Below are 21169 nucleotides of genomic sequence, written 5' to 3' on the forward strand. Positions count from 1 at the left end.
CTAGCCCCCCCGCCTATTTTATCTGCTCTGTCGTGTTGTTCAATCAGGTATGGAGGGACGGCATCCACCAGTTCAGGGCCAGAGCTATCCTTATGCCAAGTTTCTGTGACAAAGACCCAGCCAGGCTCATGAACAGTAACAAACTCTGCTGTTTTAACTTTGTTTTTGATAAGGGAATGAGCACTGATCAGAAATCCCACATGATCATGGCCCATTAATCAAAGGGGGGAATGCAGGGCAAGTTCCTGGGCCAAAGTATAAGAAGATATTGAGGGACTGAACTGAAATTGGCACTAGGGGCATTTATTAGTCTTGTTATAGTAAAGTGAGTTAAAACTAAGGGAAGAACAAACTGGTCCATTGTGGTGACTAATCAGATTTAGAAGCTGGTTCTGGTATAAGAGAGCCCACTGGCCTCTTTGCTTATAAAAAGGACCATGGGTTCTGGTGCATTCATGGTGAGGACAGGCACAGATGGGCGTGCTGGTGTCATGTCCGCTGTGCATCTGCTCATGCATCTAATATGTATGCCTTCACCCCTGTGCACCACTACCCAGCTAACCCGGCCGTGAGTATTTTAACTCGGAGGAAAGTGTGCAATAGCTACCTCCAGGCAATCTCCATACAGGCGAGATGGAACGGAGAAGGACAACCAGGTAGGAATTGAAAATGTAAGAAAATAAGATTGCAATTAAAAGAAAGCAATTTAAAAATCATCTGAGAAAGCAGTTAAATGATTGAAACTGTAGCAGCCTGCTACAAGACTGTCCCTGCATAGAATCCTCATGCCAGCAAAATCGGGTTCACCTAAAGAAGACAAAAATCTAGGGTGATCCTGCAGAACAGATTCCATTTACATATATCTGCACATTATAAACACACCATAAACCTAAACACTTATATTATTACCTGCAATTCTAAGGTATATGGATTATAATTAATTAATAATTGTAGTCTAAAATAGAACTCCTATGAGAACGAATAGGGGATTAGTACAGGTGAATACCAACAGTGTAAACAATATAAAAACACTAAACATTGTATGTGCAGACTAGACGGACTGATTGTCAGCCTCAAATATGCAAAAGTTCATCGACAGATGGATGGTCAGCATGAATGTCCTTTGGAATTTATAGAGCGCAACTGATCACCCCAGAGGTTATGCGGGCGCTAAGGTGCTGCTGGTCTCAGTCAAAAAGCCAGGTCTTGAGTTCCCTTCTCAATTCCACCAGAGAGGCTGATGTTTGTAGATGGAGAGGTTGGTCATTCCATTCCTTGGCGGCGAGGTAGAAGAAGGAACAACCTCCACTGTGATTATGGCAAATGCGTGGATCCCTGTATCATGCTGTCCTTTTTCTTAAGTTCGCTGGTCAAGACATGGTTGTTATAATAGATCCAGACAGTAAAAGAGAATTGCTAGATATCAGGAGTCCTTAAGTCGGAATATGACAATATGGGAAATGCACCTGGAGAAATACCGGTGAGAGGGCAGCCACTGGAACTAATGAGTATTGGAAAGACAGACATATAGCAACTGAATTTTTATAGTCATTTCTTGGTAAAAAAGCAAAAAAAACAATGACATGCAGCATCTCTTCAAATTATGATCACGTAAAGCATGAACACATTAGAACTTAATACAAACTAGTTGGTATACACGGTCTTCAGGTATATATGTCAGAGGTTATACATAATGGGTGAAAAGCACAGGAACCCTCCAGAGATATATGGTCATTCAAGAGCTGTCCAAGGACTTGGGAGTTAAAGTTAAATAGAGTCTGCAAATTCAGTCTCTACTGAGTTAACATTTTGACCTTAGTGGCCTTAAATGTATACAGGATCATTAGGCATATTTTCACATCAGAAAGATAGCTGCCATTATTATTGTGTTACATTAAGAGTTGATATTTTATATTTCTATTATACACCAGTTTGAATAGCCTAAACCAGTCCCCAAGGTCACTTAACGGAGCTAAAAAACAAGCAAAAGACAGGGAAGGGAATGTGCTAACCCAATGTAAATAGGGTTGGGTTCAGCCAGGTCTAGGAAGTCCTACATCTGGCAGTAAGAAATCCCTGTCCATGGAGTGGAAGATTTAACTTTCTTGACCTGATCACATTCCCTATTGAGTGGAATCATTTCACCTGCCTGATTATGCATTCTTTGTGCAATGTTTGTAATTTGTGCAATGTTTTAAGGAGGCTGTTTTCTACTGAATTGCAATGGCTCAGATGTGTATTCAGTGGTTAATATGTAGGACTAGGAGTTGTTTCTTAAGGATACAGAGAGTTGAATGGTTGTTTCCTTGACCAGCACATTGATTTAAGGTTGAAGACTGAATCTAAAATGACCATCATGTTTGGACTGTATTTTCAGTGGGGTGCCCATACTCATCAAAGTGGCTCAACACTGACCCACCACTTAAAATGCAGATCCAGTCTTGATTCAACTCAAACAAAAGACTATTTCTGCACCCAGTTGGTGATTTGATCTAACTGCTTTGTGAAGTGTGCAGAGGGTCATTCCTGATTGCCTCCCTGTACCTAAAGCCTCTCTAAGAGAATGTTGGGATGCACTGTGTCCAATGCTAACATCAAGGCTTTTAACTTACCTTCAATGGTGACAAGGAGGCCTTCTTTGTAATGCCAGAAACCGGTCCCCGGAAGCTTGTTTCCTTCCCAGTGTAAGAATTGGCTTTTGTAGTCTGGTCTGCCCTGTTCCCATGATGCACTGGGCCAGGGACAGACTAATTTGCATACAGCCAGGTTCTGAAACTGGGATGGTGCAATGAGCTAAAAAACGGTGTTGGATCTAGCCCTGATCTCTTGACTGGGTGAGAGTACTCTGCTTAATTCAGAGACTCTGTCCATCACCACCCCTTGTTGTAAATAATTTTGTCCACCCTAAGCGTGGAAGGGTATACTCAGATGTGAGTCCCTTGCTCATTGCACCATCAGGATTCAAGCAAGCCGGGCCGAAGACGGCTGTAATGCCAGAAACCGGTCCCCGGAAGCTTGTTTCCTTCCCAGTGTAAGAATTGGCTTTTGTAGTCTGGTCTGCCCTGTTCCCATGATGCACTGGGCCAGGGACAGACTAATTTGCATACAGCCAGGTTCTGAAACTGGGATGGTGCAATGAGCTAAAAAACGGTGTTGGATCTAGCCCTGATCTCTTGACTGGGTGAGAGTGCTCTGCTTAATTCAGAGACTCTGTCCATCACCACCCCTTGTTGTAAATAATTTTGTCCACCCTAAGCGTGGAAGGGTATACTCAGATGTGAGTCCCTTGCTCATTGCACCATCAGGATTCAAGCAAGCCGGGCCGAAGACGGCTGTAATGCCAGAAACCGGTCCCCGGAAGCTTGTTTCCTTCCCAGTGTAAGAATTGGCTTTTGTAGTCTGGTCTGCCCTGTTCCCATGATGCACTGGGCCAGGGACAGACTAATTTGCATACAGCCAGGTTCTGAAACTGGGATGGTGCAATGAGCTAAAAAACGGTGTTGGATCTAGCCCTGATCTCTTGACTGGGTGAGAGTACTCTGCTTAATTCAGAGACTCTGTCCATCACCATCCCTTGTTGTAAATAATTTTGTCCACCCTAAGCGTGGAAGGGTATACTCAGATGTGAGTCCCTTGCTCATTGCACCATCAGGATTCAAGCAAGCCGGGCCGAAGACGGCTGTAATGCCAGAAACCGGTCCCCGGAAGCTTGTTTCCTTCCCAGTGTAAGAATTGGCTTTTGTAGTCTGGTCTGCCCTGTTCCCATGATGCACTGGGCCAGGGACAGACTAATTTGCATACAGCCAGGTTCTGAAACTGGGATGGTGCAATGAGCTAAAAAACGGTGTTGGATCTAACCCTGATCTCTTGACTGGGTGAGAGTACTCTGCTTAATTCAGAGACTCTGTCCATCACCACCCCTTGTTGTAAATAATTTTGTCCACCCTAAGCGTGGAAGGGTATACTCAGATGTGAGTCCCTTGCTCATTGCACCATCAGGATTCAAGCAAGCCGGGCCGAAGACGGCTGTAATGCCAGAAACCGGTCCCCGGAAGCTTGTTTCCTTCCCAGTGTAAGAATTGGCTTTTGTAGTCTGATCTGCCCTGTTCCCATGATGCACTGGGCCAGGGACAGACTAATTTGCATACAGCCAGGTTCTGAAACTGGGATGGTGCAATGAGCTAAAAAACGGTGTTGGATCTAGCCCTGATCTCTTCACTGGGTGAGAGTACTCTGCTTAATTCAGAGACTCTGTCCATCACCACCCCTTGTTGTAAATAATTTTGTCCACCCTAAGCGTGGAAGGGTATACTCAGATGTGAGTCCCTTGCTCATTGCACCATCAGGATTCAAACAAGCCGGGCCGAAGACGGCTGTAATGCCAGAAACCGGTCCCCGGAAGCTTGTTTCCTTCCCAGTGTAAGAATTGGCTTTTGTAGTCTGGTCTGCCCTGTTCCCATGATGCACTGGGCCAGGGACAGACTAATTTGCATACAGCCAGGTTCTGAAACTGGGATGGTGCAATGAGCTAAAAAACGGTGTTGGATCTAGCCCTGATCTCTTGACTGGGTGAGAGTACTCAGCTTAATTCAGAGACTCTGTCCATCACCACCCCTTGTTGTAAATAATTTTGTCCACCCTAAGCGTGGAAGGGTATACTCAGATGTGAGTCCCTTGCTCATTGCACCATCAGGATTCAAGCAAGCCGGGCCGAAGACGGCTGTAATGCCAGAAACCGGTCCCCGGAAGCTTGTTTCCTTCCCAGTGTAAGAATTGGCTTTTGTAGTCTGGTCTGCCCTGTTCCCATGATGCACTGGGCCAGGGACAGACTAATTTGCATACAGCCAGGTTCTGAAACTGGGATGGTGCAATGAGCTAAAAAACGGTGTTGGATCTAGCCCTGATCTCTTGACTGGGTGAGAGTACTCTGCTTAATTCAGAGACTCTGTCCATCACCACCCCTTGTTGTAAATAATTTTGTCCACCCTAAGCGTGGAAGGGTATACTCAGATGTGAGTCCCTTGCTCCTTGCACCATCAGGATTCAAGCAAGCCGGGCCGAAGACGGCTGTAATGCCAGAAACCGGTCCCCGGAAGCTTGTTTCCTTCCCAGTGTAAGAATTGGCTTTTGTAGTCTGGTCTGCCCTGTTCCCATGATGCACTGGGCCAGGGACAGACTAATTTGCATACAGCCAGGTTCTGAAACTGGGATGGTGCAATGAGCTAAAAAACGGTGTTGGATCTAGCCCTGATCTCTTGACTGGGTGAGAGTACTCTGCTTAATTCAGAGACTCTGTCCATCACCACCCCTTGTTGTAAATAATTTTGTCCACCCTAAGCGTGGAAGGGTATACTCAGATGTGAGTCCCTTGCTCATTGCACCATCAGGATTCAAGCAAGCCGGGCCGAAGACGGCTGTAATGCCAGAAACTTGTCCCCGGAAGCTTGTTTCCTTCCCAGTGTAAGAATTGGCTTTTGTAGTCTGGTCTGCCCTGTTCCCATGATGCACTGGGCCAGGGACAGACTAATTTGCATACAGCCAGGTTCTGAAACTGGGATGGTGCAATGAGCTAAAAAACGGTGTTGGATCTAGCCCTGATCTCTTGACTGGGTGAGAGTACTCTGCTTAATTCAGTGACTCTGTCCATCACCACCCCTTGTTGTAAATAATTTTGTCCACCCTAAGCGTGGAAGGGTATACTCAGATGTGAGTCCCTTGCTCATTGCACCATCAGGATTCAAGCAAGCCGGGCCGAAGACGGCTGTAATGCCAGAAACCGGTCCCCGGAAGCTTGTTTCCTTCCCAGTGTAAGAATTGGCTTTTGTAGTCTGGTCTGCCCTGTTCCCATGATGCACTGGGCCAGGGACAGACTAATTTGCATACAGCCAGGTTCTGAAACTGGGATGGTGCAATGAGCTAAAAAACGGTGTTGGATCTAGCCCTGATCTCTTGACTGGGTGAGAGTACTCTGCTTAATTCAGAGACTCTGTCCATCACCACCCCTTGTTGTAAATAATTTTGTCCACCCTAAGCGTGGAAGGGTATACTCAGATGTGAGTCCCTTGCTCATTGCACCATCAGGATTCAAGCAAGCCGGGCCGAAGACGGCTGTAATGCCAGAAACCGGTCCCCGGAAGCTTGTTTCCTTCCCAGTGTAAGAATTGGCTTTTGTAGTCTGGTCTGCCCTGTTCCCATGATGCACTGGGCCAGGGACAGACTAATTTGCATACAGCCAGGTTCTGAAACTGGGATGGTGGAATGAGCTAAAAAACGGTGTTGGATCTAGCCCTGATCTCTTGACTGGGTGAGAGTACTCTGCTTAATTCAGAGACTCTGTCCATCACCACCCCTTGTTGTAAATAATTTTGTCCACCCTAAGCGTGGAAGGGTATACTCAGATGTGAGTCCCTTGCTCATTGCACCATCAGGATTCAAGCAAGCCGGGCCGAAGACGGCTGTAATGCCAGAAACCGGTCCCCGGAAGCTTGTTTCCTTCCCAGTGTAAGAATTGGCTTTTGTAGTCTGGTCTGCCCTGTTCCCATGATGCACTGGGCCAGGGACAGACTAATTTGCATACAGCCAGGTTCTGAAACTGGGATGGTGCAATGAGCTAAAAAACGGTGTTGGATCTAGCCCTGATCTCTTGACTGGGTGAGAGTACTCTGCTTAATTCAGAGACTCTGTCCATCACCACCCCTTGTTGTAAATAATTTTGTCCACCCTAAGCGTGGAAGGGTATACTCAGATGTGAGTCCCTTGCTCATTGCACCATCAGGATTCAAGCAAGCCGGGCCGAAGACGGCTGTAATGCCAGAAACCGGTCCCCCGAAGCTTGTTTCCTTCCCAGTGTAAGAATTGGCTTTTGTAGTCTGGTCTGCCCTGTTCCCATGATGCACTGGGCCAGGGACAGACTAATTTGCATACAGCCAGGTTCTGAAACTGGGATGGTGCAATGAGCTAAAAAACGGTGTTGGATCTAGCCCTGATCTCTTGACTGGGTGAGAGTACTCTGCTTAATTCAGAGACTCTGTCCATCACCTCCCCTTGTTGTAAATAATTTTGTCCACCCTAAGCGTGGAAGGGTATACTCAGATGTGAGTCCCTTGCTCATTGCACCATCAGGATTCAAGCAAGCCGGGCCGAAGACGGCTGTAATGCCAGAAACCGGTCCCCGGAAGCTTGTTTCCTTCCCAGTGTAAGAATTGGCTTTTGTAGTCTGGTCTGCCCTGTTCCCATGATGCACTGGGCCAGGGACAGACTAATTTGCATACAGCCAGGTTCTGAAACTGGGATGGTGCAATGAGCTAAAAAACGGTGTTGGATCTAGCCCTGATCTCTTGACTGGGTGAGAGTACTCTGCTTAATTCAGAGACTCTGTCCATCACCACCCCTTGTTGTAAATAATTTTGTCCACCCTAAGCGTGGAAGGGTATACTCAGATGTGAGTCCCTTGCTCATTGCACCATCAGGATTCAAGCAAGCCGGGCCGAAGACGGCTGTAATGCCAGAAACCGGTCCCCGGAAGCTTGTTTCCTTCCCAGTGTAAGAATTGGCTTTTGTAGTCTGGTCTGCCCTGTTCCCATGATGCACTGGGCCAGGGACAGACTAATTTGCATACAGCCAGGTTCTGAAACTGGGATGGTGCAATGAGCTAAAAAACGGTGTTGGATCTAGCCCTGATCTCTTGACTGGGTGAGAGTACTCTGCTTAATTCAGAGACTCTGTCCATCACCACCCCTTGTTGTAAATAATTTTGTCCACCCTAAGCGTGGAAGGGTATACTCAGATGTGAGTCCCTTGCTCATTGCACCATCAGGATTCAAGCAAGCCGGGCCGAAGACGGCTGTAATGCCAGAAACCGGTCCCCGGAAGCTTGTTTCCTTCCCAGTGTAAGAATTGGCTTTTGTAGTCTGGTCTGCCCTGTTCCCATGATGCACTGGGCCAGGGACAGACTAATTTGCATGCAGCCAGGTTCTGAAACTGGGATGGTGCAATGAGCTAAAAAACGGTGTTGGATCTAGCCCTGATCTCTTGACTGGGTGAGAGTACTCTCTTTAATTCAGAGACTCTGTCCATCACCACCCCTTGTTGTAAATAATTTTGTCCACCCTAAGCGTGGAAGGGTATACTCAGATGTGAGTCCCTTGCTCATTGCACCATCAGGATTCAAGCAAGCCGGGCCGAAGACGGCTGTAATGCCAGAAACCGGTCCCCGGAAGCTTGTTTCCTTCCCAGTGTAAGATTTGGCTTTTGTAGTCTGGTCTGCCCTGTTCCCATGATGCACTGGGCCAGGGACAAACTAATTTGCATACAGCCAGGTTCTGAAACTGGGATGGTGCAATGAGCTAAAAAACGGTGTTGGATCTAGCCCTGATCTCTTGACTGGGTGAGAGTACTCTGCTTAATTCAGAGACTCTGTCCATCACCACCCCTTGTTGTAAATAATTTTGTCCACCCTAAGCGTGGAAGGGTATACTCAGATGTGAGTCCCTTGCTCATTGCACCATCAGGATTCAAGCAAGCCGGTCCGAAGACGGCTGTAATGCCAGAAACTGGTCCCCGGAAGCTTGTTTCCTTCCCAGTGTAAGAATTGGCTTTTGTAGTCTGGTCTGCCCTGTTCCCATGATGCACTGGGCCAGGGACAGACTAATTTGCATACAGCCAGGTTCTGAAACTGGGATGGTGCAATGAGCTAAAAAACGGTGTTGGATCTAGCCCCGATCTCTTGACTGGGTGAGAGTACTCTGCTTAATTCAGAGACTCTGTCCATCACCACCCCTTGTTGTAAATAATTTTGTCCACCCTAAGCGTGGAAGGGTATACTCAGATGTGAGTCCCTTGCTCATTGCACCATCAGGATTCAAGCAAGCCGGGCCGAAGACGGCTGTAATGCCAGAAACCGGTCCCCGGAAGCTTGTTTCCTTCCCAGTGTAAGAATTGGCTTTTGTAGTCTGGTCTGCCCTGTTCCCATGATGCACTGGGCCAGGGACAGACTAATTTGCATACAGCCAGGTTCTGAAACTGGGATGGTGCAATGAGCTAAAAAACGGTGTTGGATCTAGCCCTGATCTCTTGACTGGGTGAGAGTACTCTGCTTAATTCAGAGACTCTGTCCATCACCACCCCTTGTTGTAAATAATTTTGTCCACCCTAAGCGTGGAAGGGTATACTCAGATGTGAGTCCCTTGCTCATTGCACCATCAGGATTCAAGCAAGCCGGGCCGAAGACGGCTGTAATTCCAGAAACCGGTCCCCGGAAGCTTGTTTCCTTCCCAGTGTAAGAATTGGCTTTTGTAGTCTGGTCTGCCCTGTTCCCATGATGCACTGGGCCAGGGACAGACTAATTTGCATACAGCCAGGTTCTGAAACTGGGATGGTGCAATGAGCTAAAAAACGGTGTTGGATCTAGCCCTGATCTCTTGACTGGGTGAAAGTACTCTGCTTAATTCAGAGACTCTGTCCATCACCACCCCTTGTTGTAAATAATTTTGTCCACCCTAAGCGTGGAAGGGTATACTCAGATGTGAGTCCCTTGCTCATTGCACCATCAGGATTCAAGCAAGCCGGGCCGAAGACGGCTGTAATGCCAGAAACCGGTCCCCGGAAGCTTGTTTCCTTCCCAGTGTAAGAATTGGCTTTTGTAGTCTGGTCTGCCCTGTTCCCATGATGCACTGGGCCAGGGACAGACTAATTTGCATACAGCCAGGTTCTGAAAGTGGGATGGTGCAATGAGCTAAAAAACGGTGTTGGATCTAGCCCTGATCTCTTGACTGGGTGAGAGTACTCTGCTTAATTCAGAGACTCTGTCCATCACCACCTCTTGTTGTAAATAATTTTGTCCACCCTAAGCGTGGAAGGGTATACTCAGATGTGAGACCCTTGCTCATTGCACCATCAGGATTCAAGCAAGCCGGGCCGAAGACGGCTGTAATGCCAGAAACCGGTCCCCGGAAGCTTGTTTCCTTCCCAGTGTAAGAATTGGCTTTTGTAGTCTGGTCCGCCCTGTTCCCATGATGCACTGGGCCAGGGACAGACTAATTTGCATACAGCCAGGTTCTGAAACTGGGATGGTGCAATGAGCTAAAAAACGGTGTTGGATCTAGCCCTGATCTCTTGACTGGGTGAGAGTACTCTGCTTAATTCAGAGACTCTGTCCATCACCACCCCTTGTTGTAAATAATTTTGTCCACCCTAAGCGTGGAAGGGTATACTCAGATGTGAGTCCCTTGCTCATTGCACCATCAGGATTCAAGCAAGCCGGGCCGAAGACGGCTGTAATGCCAGAAACCGGTCCCCGGAAGCTTGTTTCCTTCCCAGTGTAAGAATTGGCTTTTGTAGTCTGGTCTGCCCTGTTCCCATGATGCACTGGGCCAGGGACAGACTAATTTGCATACAGCCAGGTTCTGAAACTGGGATGGTGCAATGAGCTAAAAAACGGTGTTGGATCTAGCCCTGATCTCTTGACTGGGTGAAAGTACTCTGCTTAATTCAGAGACTCTGTCCATCACCACCCCTTGTTGTAAATAATTTTGTCCACCCTAAGCGTGGAAGGGTATACTCAGATGTGAGTCCCTTGCTCATTGCACCATCAGGATTCAAGCAAGCCGGGCCGAAGACGGCTGTAATGCCAGAAACCGGTCCCCGGAAGCTTGTTTCCTTCCCAGTGTAAGAATTGGCTTTTGTAGTCTGGTCTGCCCTGTTCCCATGATGCACTGGGCCAGGGACAGACTAATTTGCATACAGCCAGGTTCTGAAAGTGGGATGGTGCAATGAGCTAAAAAACGGTGTTGGATCTAGCCCTGATCTCTTGACTGGGTGAGAGTACTCTGCTTAATTCAGAGACTCTGTCCATCACCACCTCTTGTTGTAAATAATTTTGTCCACCCTAAGCGTGGAAGGGTATACTCAGATGTGAGACCCTTGCTCATTGCACCATCAGGATTCAAGCAAGCCGGGCCGAAGACGGCTGTAATGCCAGAAACCGGTCCCCGGAAGCTTGTTTCCTTCCCAGTGTAAGAATTGGCTTTTGTAGTCTGGTCCGCCCTGTTCCCATGATGCACTGGGCCAGGGACAGACTAATTTGCATACAGCCAGGTTCTGAAACTGGGATGGTGCAATGAGCTAAAAAACGGTGTTGGATCTAGCCCTGATCTCTTGACTGGGTGAGAGTACTCTGCTTAATTCAGAGACTCTGTCCATCACCACCCCTTGTTGTAAATAATTTTGTCCACCCTAAGCGTGGAAGGGTATACTCAGATGTGAGTCCCTTGCTCATTGCACCATCAGGATTCAAGCAAGCCGGGCCGAAGACGGCTGTAATGCCAGAAACCGGTCCCCGGAAGCTTGTTTCCTTCCCAGTGTAAGAATTGGCTTTTGTAGTCTGGTCTGCCCTGTTCCCATGATGCACTGGGCCAGGGACAGACTAATTTGCATACAGCCAGGTTCTGAAACTGGGATGGTGCAATGAGCTAAAAAACGGTGTTGGATCTAGCCCTGATCTCTTGACTGGGTGAGAGTACTCTGCTTAATTCAGAGACTCTGTCCATCACCACCCCTTGTTGTAAATAATTTTGTCCACCCTAAGCGTGGAAGGGTATACTCAGATGTGAGTCCCTTGCTCATTGCACCATCAGCATTCAAGCAAGCTGGGCCGAAGACGGCTGTAATGCCAGAAACCGGTCCCCGGAAGCTTGTTTCCTTCCCAGTGTAAGAATTGGCTTTTGTAGTCTGGTCTGCCCTGTTCCCATGATGCACTGGGCCAGGGACAGACTAATTTGCATACAGCCAGGTTCTGAAACTGGGATGGTGCAATGAGCTAAAAAACGGTGTTGGATCTAGCCCTGATCTCTTGACTGGGTGAGAGTACTCTGCTTAATTCAGAGACTCTGTCCATCACCACCCCTTGTTGTAAATAATTTTGTCCACCCTAAGCGTGGAAGGGTATACTCAGATGTGAGTCCCTTGCTCATTGCACCATCAGGATTCAAGCAAGCCGGGCCGAAGACGGCTGTAATGCCAGAAACCGGTCCCCGGAAGCTTGTTTCCTTCCCAGTGTAAGAATTGGCTTTTGTAGTCTGGTCTGCCCTGTTCCCATGATGCACTGGGCCAGGGACAGACTAATTTGCATACAGCCAGGTTCTGAAACTGGGATGGTGCAATGAGCTAAAAAACGGTGTTGGATCTAGCCCTGATCTCTTGACTGGGTGAGAGTACTCTGCTTAATTCAGAGACTCTGTCCATCACCACCCCTTGTTGTAAATAATTTTGTCCACCCTAAGCGTGGAAGGGTATACTCAGATGTGAGTCCCTTGCTCATTGCACCATCAGGATTCAAGCAAGCCGGGCCGAAGACGGCTGTAATGCCAGAAACCGGTCCCCGGAAGCTTGTTTCCTTCCCAGTGTAAGAATTGGCTTTTGTAGTCTGGTCTGCCCTGTTCCCATGATGCACTGGGCCAGGGACAGACTAATTTGCATACAGCCAGGTTCTGAAACTGGGATGGTGCAATGAGCTAAAAAACGGTGTTGGATCTAGCCCTGATCTCTTGACTGGGTGAGAGTACTCTGCTTAATTCAGAGACTCTGTCCATCACCACCCCTTGTTGTAAATAATTTTGTCCACCCTAAGCGTGGAAGGGTATACTCAGATGTGAGTCCCTTGCTCATTGCACCATCAGGATTCAAGCAAGCCGGGCCGAAGACGGCTGTAATGCCAGAAACCGGTCCCCGGAAGCTTGTTTCCTTCCCAGTGTAAGAATTGGCTTTTGTAGTCTGGTCTGCCCTGTTCCCATGATGCACTGGGCCAGGGACAGACTAATTTGCATACAGCCAGGTTCTGAAACTGGGATGGTGCAATGAGCTAAAAAACGGTGTTGGATCTAGCCCTGATCTCTTGACTGGGTGAGAGTACTCTGCTTAATTCAGAGACTCTGTCCATCACCTCCCCTTGTTGTAAATAATTTTGTCCACCCTAAGCGTGGAAGGGTATACTCAGATGTGAGTCCCTTGCTCATTGCACCATCAGGATTCAAGCAAGCCGTGCCGAAGACGGCTGTAATGCCAGAAACCGGTCCCCGGAAGCTTGTTTCCTTCCCAGTGTAAGAATTGGCTTTTGTAGTCTGGTCTGCCCTGTTCCCATGATGCACTGGGCCAGGGACAGACTAATTTGCATACAGCCAGGTTCTGAAACTGGGATGGTGCAATGAGCTAAAAAACGGTGTTGGATCTAGCCCTGATCTCTTGACTGGGTGAGAGTACTCTGCTTAATTCAGAGACTCTGTCCATCACCACCCCTTGTTGTAAATAATTTTGTCCACCCTAAGCGTGGAAGGGTATACTCAGATGTGAGTCCCTTGCTCATTGCACCATCAGGATTCAAGCAAGCCGGGCCGAAGACGGCTGTAATGCCAGAAACCGGTCCCCGGAAGCTTGTTTCCTTCCCAGTGTAAGAATTGGCTTTTGTAGTCTGGTCTGCCCTGTTCCCATGATGCACTGGGCCAGGGACAGACTAATTTGCATACAGCCAGGTTCTGAAACTGGGATGGTGCAATGAGCTAAAAAACGGTGTTGGATCTAGCCCTGATCTCTTGACTGGGTGAGAGTACTCTGCTTAATTCAGAGACTCTGTCCATCACCACCCCTTGTTGTAAATAATTTTGTCCACCCTAAGCGTGGAAGGGTATACTCAGATGTGAGTCCCTTGCTCATTGCACCATCAGGATTCAAGCAAGCCGGGCCGAAGACGGCTGTAATGCCAGAAACCGGTCCCCGGAAGCTTGTTTCCTTCCCAGTGTAAGAATTGGCTTTTGTAGTCTGGTCTGCCCTGTTCCCATGATGCACTGGGCCAGGGACAGACTAATTTGCATACAGCCAGGTTCTGAAACTGGGATGGTGCAATGAGCTAAAAAACGGTGTTGGATCTAGCCCTGATCTCTTGACTGGGTGAGAGTACTCTGCTTAATTCAGAGACTCTGTCCATCACCTCCCCTTGTTGTAAATAATTTTGTCCACCCTAAGCGTGGAAGGGTATACTCAGATGTGAGTCCCTTGCTCATTGCACCATCAGGATTCAAGCAAGCCGGGCCGAAGACGGCTGTAATGCCAGAAACCGGTCCCCGGAAGCTTGTTTCCTTCCCAGTGTAAGAATTGGCTTTTGTAGTCTGGTCTGCCCTGTTCCCATGATGCACTGGGCCAGGGACAGACTAATTTGCATACAGCCAGGTTCTGAAACTGGGATGGTGCAATGAGCTAAAAAACGGTGTTGGATCTAGCCCTGATCTCTTGACTGGGTGAGAGTACTCTGCTTAATTCAGAGACTCTGTCCATCACCACCCCTTGTTGTAAATAATTTTGTCCACCCTAAGCGTGGAAGGGTATACTCAGATGTGAGTCCCTTGCTCATTGCACCATCAGGATTCAAGCAAGCCGGGCCGAAGACGGCTGTAATGCCAGAAACCGGTCCCCGGAAGCTTGTTTCCTTCCCAGTGTAAGAATTGGCTTTTGTAGTCTGGTCTGCCCTGTTCCCATGATGCACTGGGCCAGGGACAGACTAATTTGCATACAGCCAGGTTCTGAAACTGGGATGGTGCAATGAGCTAAAAAACGGTGTTGGATCTAGCCCTGATCTCTTGACTGGGTGAGAGTACTCTGCTTAATTCAGAGACTCTGTCCATCACCACCCCTTGTTGTAAATAATTTTGTCCACCCTAAGCGTGGAAGGGTATACTCAGATGTGAGTCCCTTGCTCATTGCACCATCAGGATTCAAGCAAGCCGGGCCGAAGACGGCTGTAATGCCAGAAACCGGTCCCCGGAAGCTTGTTTCCTTCCCAGTGTAAGAATTGGCTTTTGTAGTCTGGTCTGCCCTGTTCCCATGATGCACTGGGCCAGGGACAGACTAATTTGCATACAGCCAGGTTCTGAAACTGGGATGGTGCAATGAGCTAAAAAACGGTGTTGGATCTAGCCCTGATCTCTTGACTGGGTGAGAGTACTCTGCTTAATTCAGAGACTCTGTCCATCACCACCCCTTGTTGTAAATAATTTTGTCCACCCTAAGCGTGGAAGGGTATACTCAGATGTGAGTCCCTTGCTCATTGCACCATCAGGATTCAAGCAAGCCGGTCCGAAGACGGCTGTAATGCCAGAAACTGGTCCCCGGAAGCTTGTTTCCTTCCCAGTGTAAGAATTGGCTTTTGTAGTCTGGTCTGCCCTGTTCCCATGATGCACTGGGCCAGGGACAGACTAATTTGCATACAGCCAGGTTCTGAAACTGGGATGGTGCAATGAGCTAAAAAACGGTGTTGGATCTAGCCCCGATCTCTTGACTGGGTGAGAGTACTCTGCTTAATTCAGAGACTCTGTCCATCACCACCCCTTGTTGTAAATAATTTTGTCCACCCTAAGCGTGGAAGGGTATACTCAGATGTGAGTCCCTTGCTCATTGCACCATCAGGATTCAAGCAAGCCGGGCCGAAGACGGCTGTAATGCCAGAAACCGGTCCCCGGAAGCTTGTTTCCTTCCCAGTGTAAGAATTGGCTTTTGTAGTCTGGTCTGCCCTGTTCCCATGATGCACTGGGCCAGGGACAGACTAATTTGCATACAGCCAGGTTCTGAAACTGGGATGGTGCAATGAGCTAAAAAACGGTGTTGGATCTAGCCCTGATCTCTTGACTGGGTGAAAGTACTCTGCTTAATTCAGAGACTCTGTCCATCACCACCCCTTGTAAATAATTTTGTCCACCCTAAGCGTGGAAGGGTATACTCAGATGTGAGTCCCTTGCTCATTGCACCATCAGGATTCAAGCAAGCCGGGCCGAAGACGGCTGTAATGCCAGAAACCGGTCCCCGGAAGCTTGTTTCCTTCCCAGTGTAAGAATTGGCTTTTGTAGTCTGGTCTGCCCTGTTCCCATGATGCACTGGGCCAGGGACAGACTAATTTGCATACAGCCAGGTTCTGAAACTGGGATGGTGCAATGAGCTAAAAAACGGTGTTGGATCTAGCCCTGATCTCTTGACTGGGTGAGAGTACTCTGCTTAATTCAGAGACTCTGTCCATCACCACCCCTTGTTGTAAATAATTTTGTCCACCCTAAGCGTGGAAGGGTATACTCAGATGTGAGTCCCTTGCTCATTGCACCATCAGGATTCAAGCAAGCCGAGCCGAAGACGGCTGTAATGCCAGAAACCGGTCCCTGGAAGCTTGTTTCCTTCCCAGTGTAAGAATTGGCTTTTGTAGTCTGGTCTGCCCTGTTCCCATGATGCACTGGGCCAGGGACAGACTAATTTGCATACAGCCAGGTTCTGAAACTGGGATGGTGCAATGAGCTAAAAAACGGTGTTGGATCTAGCCCTGATCTCTTGACTGGGTGAGAGTACTCTGCTTAATTCAGAGACTCTGTCCATCACCACCCCTTGTTGTAAATAATTTTGCCCACCCTAAGCGTGGAAGGGTATACTCAGATGTGAGTCCCTTGCTCATTGCACCATCAGGATTCAAGCAAGCTGGGCCGAAGACGGCTGTAATGCCAGAAACCGGTCCCCGGAAGCTTGTTTCCTTCCCAGTGTAAGAATTGGCTTTTATAGTCTGGTCTGCCCTGTTCCCATGATGCACTGGGCCATGGACAGACTAATTTGCATACAGCCAGGTTCTGAAACTGGGATGGTGCAATGAGCTGAAAAACGGTGTTGGATCTAGCCCCGATCTCTTGACTGGGTGAGAGTACTCTGCTTAATTCAGAGACTCTGTCCATCACCACCCCTTGTTGTAAATAATTTTGTCCACCCTAAGCGTGGAAGGGTATACTCAGATGTGAGTCCCTTGCTCATTGCACCATCAGGATTCAAGCAAGCCGGGCCGAAGACGGCTGTAATCCCAGAAACCGGTCCCCGGAAGCTTGTTTCCTTCCCAGTGTAAGAATTGGCTTTTGTAGTCTGGTCTGCCCTGTTCCCATGATGCACTGGGCCAGGGACAGACTAATTTGCATACAGCCAGGTTCTGAAACTGGGATGGTGCAATGAGCTAAAAAATGGTGTTGGATCTAGCCCTGATCTCTTGACTGGGTGAGAGTACTCTGCTTAATTCAGAGACTCTGTCCATCACCACCCCTTGTTGTAAATAATTTTGTCCACCCTAAGCGTGGAAGGGTATATTCAGATGTGAGTCCCTTGCTCATTGCACCATCAGGATTCAAGCAAGCCGGGCCGAAGACGGCAGTAATGCCAGAAACCGGTCCCCGGAAGCTTGTTTCCTTCCCAGTGTAAGAATGGGCTTTTGTAGTCTGGTCTGCCCTGTTCCCATGATGCACTGGGCCAGGGACAGACTAATTTGCATACAGCCAGGTTCTGAAACTGGGATGGTGCAATGAGCTAAAAAACGGTGTTGGATCTAGCCCTGATCTCTTGACTGGGTGAGAGTACTCTGCTTAATTCAGAGACTCTGTCCATCACCACCCCTTGTTGTAAAAAACTTCTTTTATATTTGCCAGAGTTGGTTCTGTGACTCACAAGGGTTTGTAGAGAGGATTATGTATGATATCCTGTTTGATGATGAATACATATTGGACTATTTAAGCATCTTGTAATTAAATTCTTCTTATATTGTAATTTCAATTTACATAGGCAACATCCAACATAAATATTGTCTTCCCTTTGTTGTCAAGTATTACTCTTAAAAATCATCAGTCTTTTTCCAGCTTCTTCTCTTAAGACAGAACCACTGGTGCAGTTTGACACCTCTTTGCCCCATGACTTAAATGACCCTCCAGCAGTAACTTCAATGCATTTTATGGGAAGATGCCCTCTTTGCCTGGTTGTGTTTAACTATTTGCATGGAACATGTTCTAATGCACAACAACACATACTCATCAAGAGGCAATGCATACTTATAAATCTCACTTTTACTTCATGGATCCATGCAATAGCTTTTTTGTTATCCACAAATATATATTTACTAAACACATCTCATTTTCCGCAGGTCAGCTATGGGTCTGTGCTCTCCACACTAAGTGACAAGGTCCAGTTCCCATCTTTCCTACGTACGGTGCCCAGCAGCTCCTTCCAGAACATTGCTCTAGCCCGGTTAATGGGTCACTTCGGTTGGACCTGGATTGGGATGATCATCTCTGATGATGACCTGGGAGTGAAGGGAGGACAAGACATGAAGAGGGAAATTGAGCAACATGGGGGATGTGTGGCTTTCATGGAAAAGGTCCACCTCATGTATGCCATAGAGAAGCTCCAACATATCGTCGAAGTTACCGAGTGGCACGGTGTGAAAGTGATCATTGTTCACAGCTCGGAAGTCCATGTCAAGATGCTCATGGAAGTCTTTCTTGCATTAAAGGTGATGGATAAAGTATTTGTCTTCTCCGCATCTTTCACTCTGACACCCGGACTCTTCTCTAAAGAAACCTGGAGATTATTCAATGGTTCCCTAGGACTTTCTCCACATGTAGCAAAGATGGAACATTTTCAGGAGTTTCTTACTCGCCTTCATCCTTCAAGAGATCCAAAGGATATCTTTATTAAACCCTTCTGGGAGAAAGTGTTTGGCTGCAAGTGGCTGGAATCTAAGGAGGTGGAGACAACAGCCACGGTACAGAAGAACAACATGTCAGTTCCGTGCGCAGAGAACCAAACCTTGGCCAGTATGGTCACCGAGGTGTTTGAACTGTATGACCTGAGTTACACTTACCACACCTACCTGGCAGTGCATGCCTTGGCTCATTCTTTGAATTCTTTGACGTCTTGTAAACCTGATCATGCTCCTCTCAGTGAAGCCTGTGTGGATGTCAGCAATATTCAACCCTGGCAGGTAAATGACCAAAAACCATTAATCCCTTTCAGTCCAGGAACAGAAATATAATAACGGCTCTCCAGTGTGGCACCCACTGCACACATACCTGTTTGAATGGCGAAGGAATGAAGAGGAATATGAAGATTGTTCACATTTTTTAATTGCTCAATGTGTAGTCTCGAATGCCAAGAATCTGTAAAGATGCATAGGGGCAGCAGCTGCGGCGCAAAAGATGCACCATGGAGCGGGGTATTTACAATGTGACGCATCTCCCAGATGCGTCACGTTGTAAAGCCCTGCGCCAGAAGGAAGTGTTCCTGTGCATGGGGGGGTGGGGCGTTCCGGCGCAGGAACGCCTCCTAAAAGTGGCTGAGTGAATTTCACACAATTTCACTCGGTCACTTTTGGGCCCATGCTGCGTCAAAACCCTGCGCCTGCTTGAAGCAGGCGTAAGGATTGACACAGCATTGTGGAGATAGGGCCCCCCAGAGCAATGCTGGAGCTGCCTCGTGCTTGCAACGCAACTCCAGCAATGCGTCGCTTTTACGGCACAGATGCGTGACACATCTGTGCCATTTATCCCCCATGGTGCGCCGCATTGTCAATGCGGCACATCCAGGGTGGCGTAGTTGCGGCGCACGATAACTCTTGCATCCCTGCTGATATGCAAGGATGCGCCAGTTATTGTAAATCTCCCCCTTAGTGTTTGTGGTCTGCCTGTACAATAACAACAATTTCTTTATATCAGTGAATCATGGTAGCATCAATAGTTACGGCGTATCAGTAATTTGGTGGCTAATATCACTCACGTAATGCTCATATCTAGCTATATATGTCATGAGTGATGTAATAAATTATGTCATAGCCATATCATGAGTGATGAAAAATGTGATTTCATAAGCAGTGCATGGCGGATTCACAAGTTACAGTAGCTGTGCTAACTGTAACTGGTGAATTTATGTTTTTATTTTTAATCAAAACCGTTAAGTTGGCACTGACATATTCATCTAACTATACCATCCTTCAACCTTTCATTTTATCAGTGAATATCTAGGGAGTTTTTTTACCTGATTAATATTTTATTCCTATACTAGCAGCCCGTCCCGACGTTGTCCGGGTATGAATTGCTGCCGGCCAGTAGTATATTGTTTTGTAGGATTTCGTTTAGATAGCATTTTTTATCTGTGACAGGCCTGTGAAACGCTCTGATTCACAGTGCACTGCTGATGCACTTAAGAGTGCGCGTTCAGTAGTGTGTGAACTCAAGTTTCCCTACTTTATTTTTCCTTGCAATATTATATAGCGCGAACTCGACAATATGGCATGAGCACAATTTACATTACAGAAGAACACATTGTGGTAGGCACGGGGAGACAAAACGATTTGCCTGGAATCACAGGATGTTGAGTAAGCATGGGCGAATTTTGCGAATTCGCGATCCGTGAATTTGCGGATTTGCGAATTCGCGATCCGCAAAATTCGCGAATTTGCGTTTTTTTTTATTTTTGCGTGTTCGCGGGGCTCTTGGCGTGTTCGCGGGGTGCTTTGCGTGTTAGCGGGTTTTTTTTTGTGCGAGACCGCGATGCGCCCTCTGGTTCATCACTGCCACCCTCTCGGTTTTTTTTGTGCTCTTCTGCCCTCTGCCCCACTCGTTTTTGTGCCCTTGTGCCCCTTGCCCCGCTCGTTTTTGTGCCATTCTGCCCTCTGCCCCACTCATTGTTGTGCCCTTGTGCCCCTTGCCCCACCCGTTTTTGTGCCATTCTGCCCTCTGCCCCACTCGTTGTTGTGCCCTTGTGCCCCTTGCCCCACTCGTTTTTGTGCCATTCTGCCCTCTGCCCCACTCGTTGTTGTGCCCTTGTGCCCCTTGCCTCACTCGTTTTTGTGCCATTCTGCCCTCTGCCCCACTCGTTGTTGTGCCCTTGTGCCGCTTGCCCCACTTGTTTTTGTGCCATTCTGCCCTCTGCACCAATCGTTGTTGTGCCCTCGTGCCCCTTGCCCCACTCGTTTTTGTGCCATTCTGCCCTCTGCCCCACTCATTGTTGTGCCCTTGTGCCCCTTGCCCCACTCATTTTTGTGCCATTCTGCCCTATGCCCCAATCGTTGTTGTGCCCTTGTGCCCCTTGCCCCACTCCTTTTTGTGCCATTCTGCCCTCTGCCACACTCGTTGTTGTGCCCTTGTGCCCCTTGCCCCACTCGTTTTTGTGCCATGCTGCCCTCTGCCCCACTCGTTGTTGTGCCTTTGTGCCCCTTGCCCCACTCGTTTTTGTGCCATTCTGCCCTCTGCCCCAATTGTTGTTGTGCCCTTGTGCCCCTTGCCCAACTCGTTTTTGTGCCATTCTGCCCTCTGCACCACTCATTGTTGTGCCCTTGTGCCCC

The 21169-nt window shown here is 47.9% G+C and overlaps 1 protein-coding gene across 1 annotated transcript in view; it reads left to right on the top strand.

Annotated features, from left to right (window-relative positions):
- Nucleotides 1-21169, top strand: part of LOC144774125 (extracellular calcium-sensing receptor-like) — a 67401-nt gene that overhangs the window by 18606 nt on the left and 27626 nt on the right. Inside the window, 1 exon segment of the mRNA XM_078659149.1 lies at nucleotides 17972-18811. Within this exon segment, the coding sequence (XP_078515275.1) occupies nucleotides 17972-18811 (840 nt within the window).

The sequence above is a fragment of the Lissotriton helveticus genome, chromosome 8, assembly GCF_964261635.1.
Source record: "Lissotriton helveticus chromosome 8, aLisHel1.1, whole genome shotgun sequence".
In the NCBI taxonomy this organism is placed as follows: domain Eukaryota; kingdom Metazoa; phylum Chordata; class Amphibia; order Caudata; family Salamandridae; genus Lissotriton; species Lissotriton helveticus.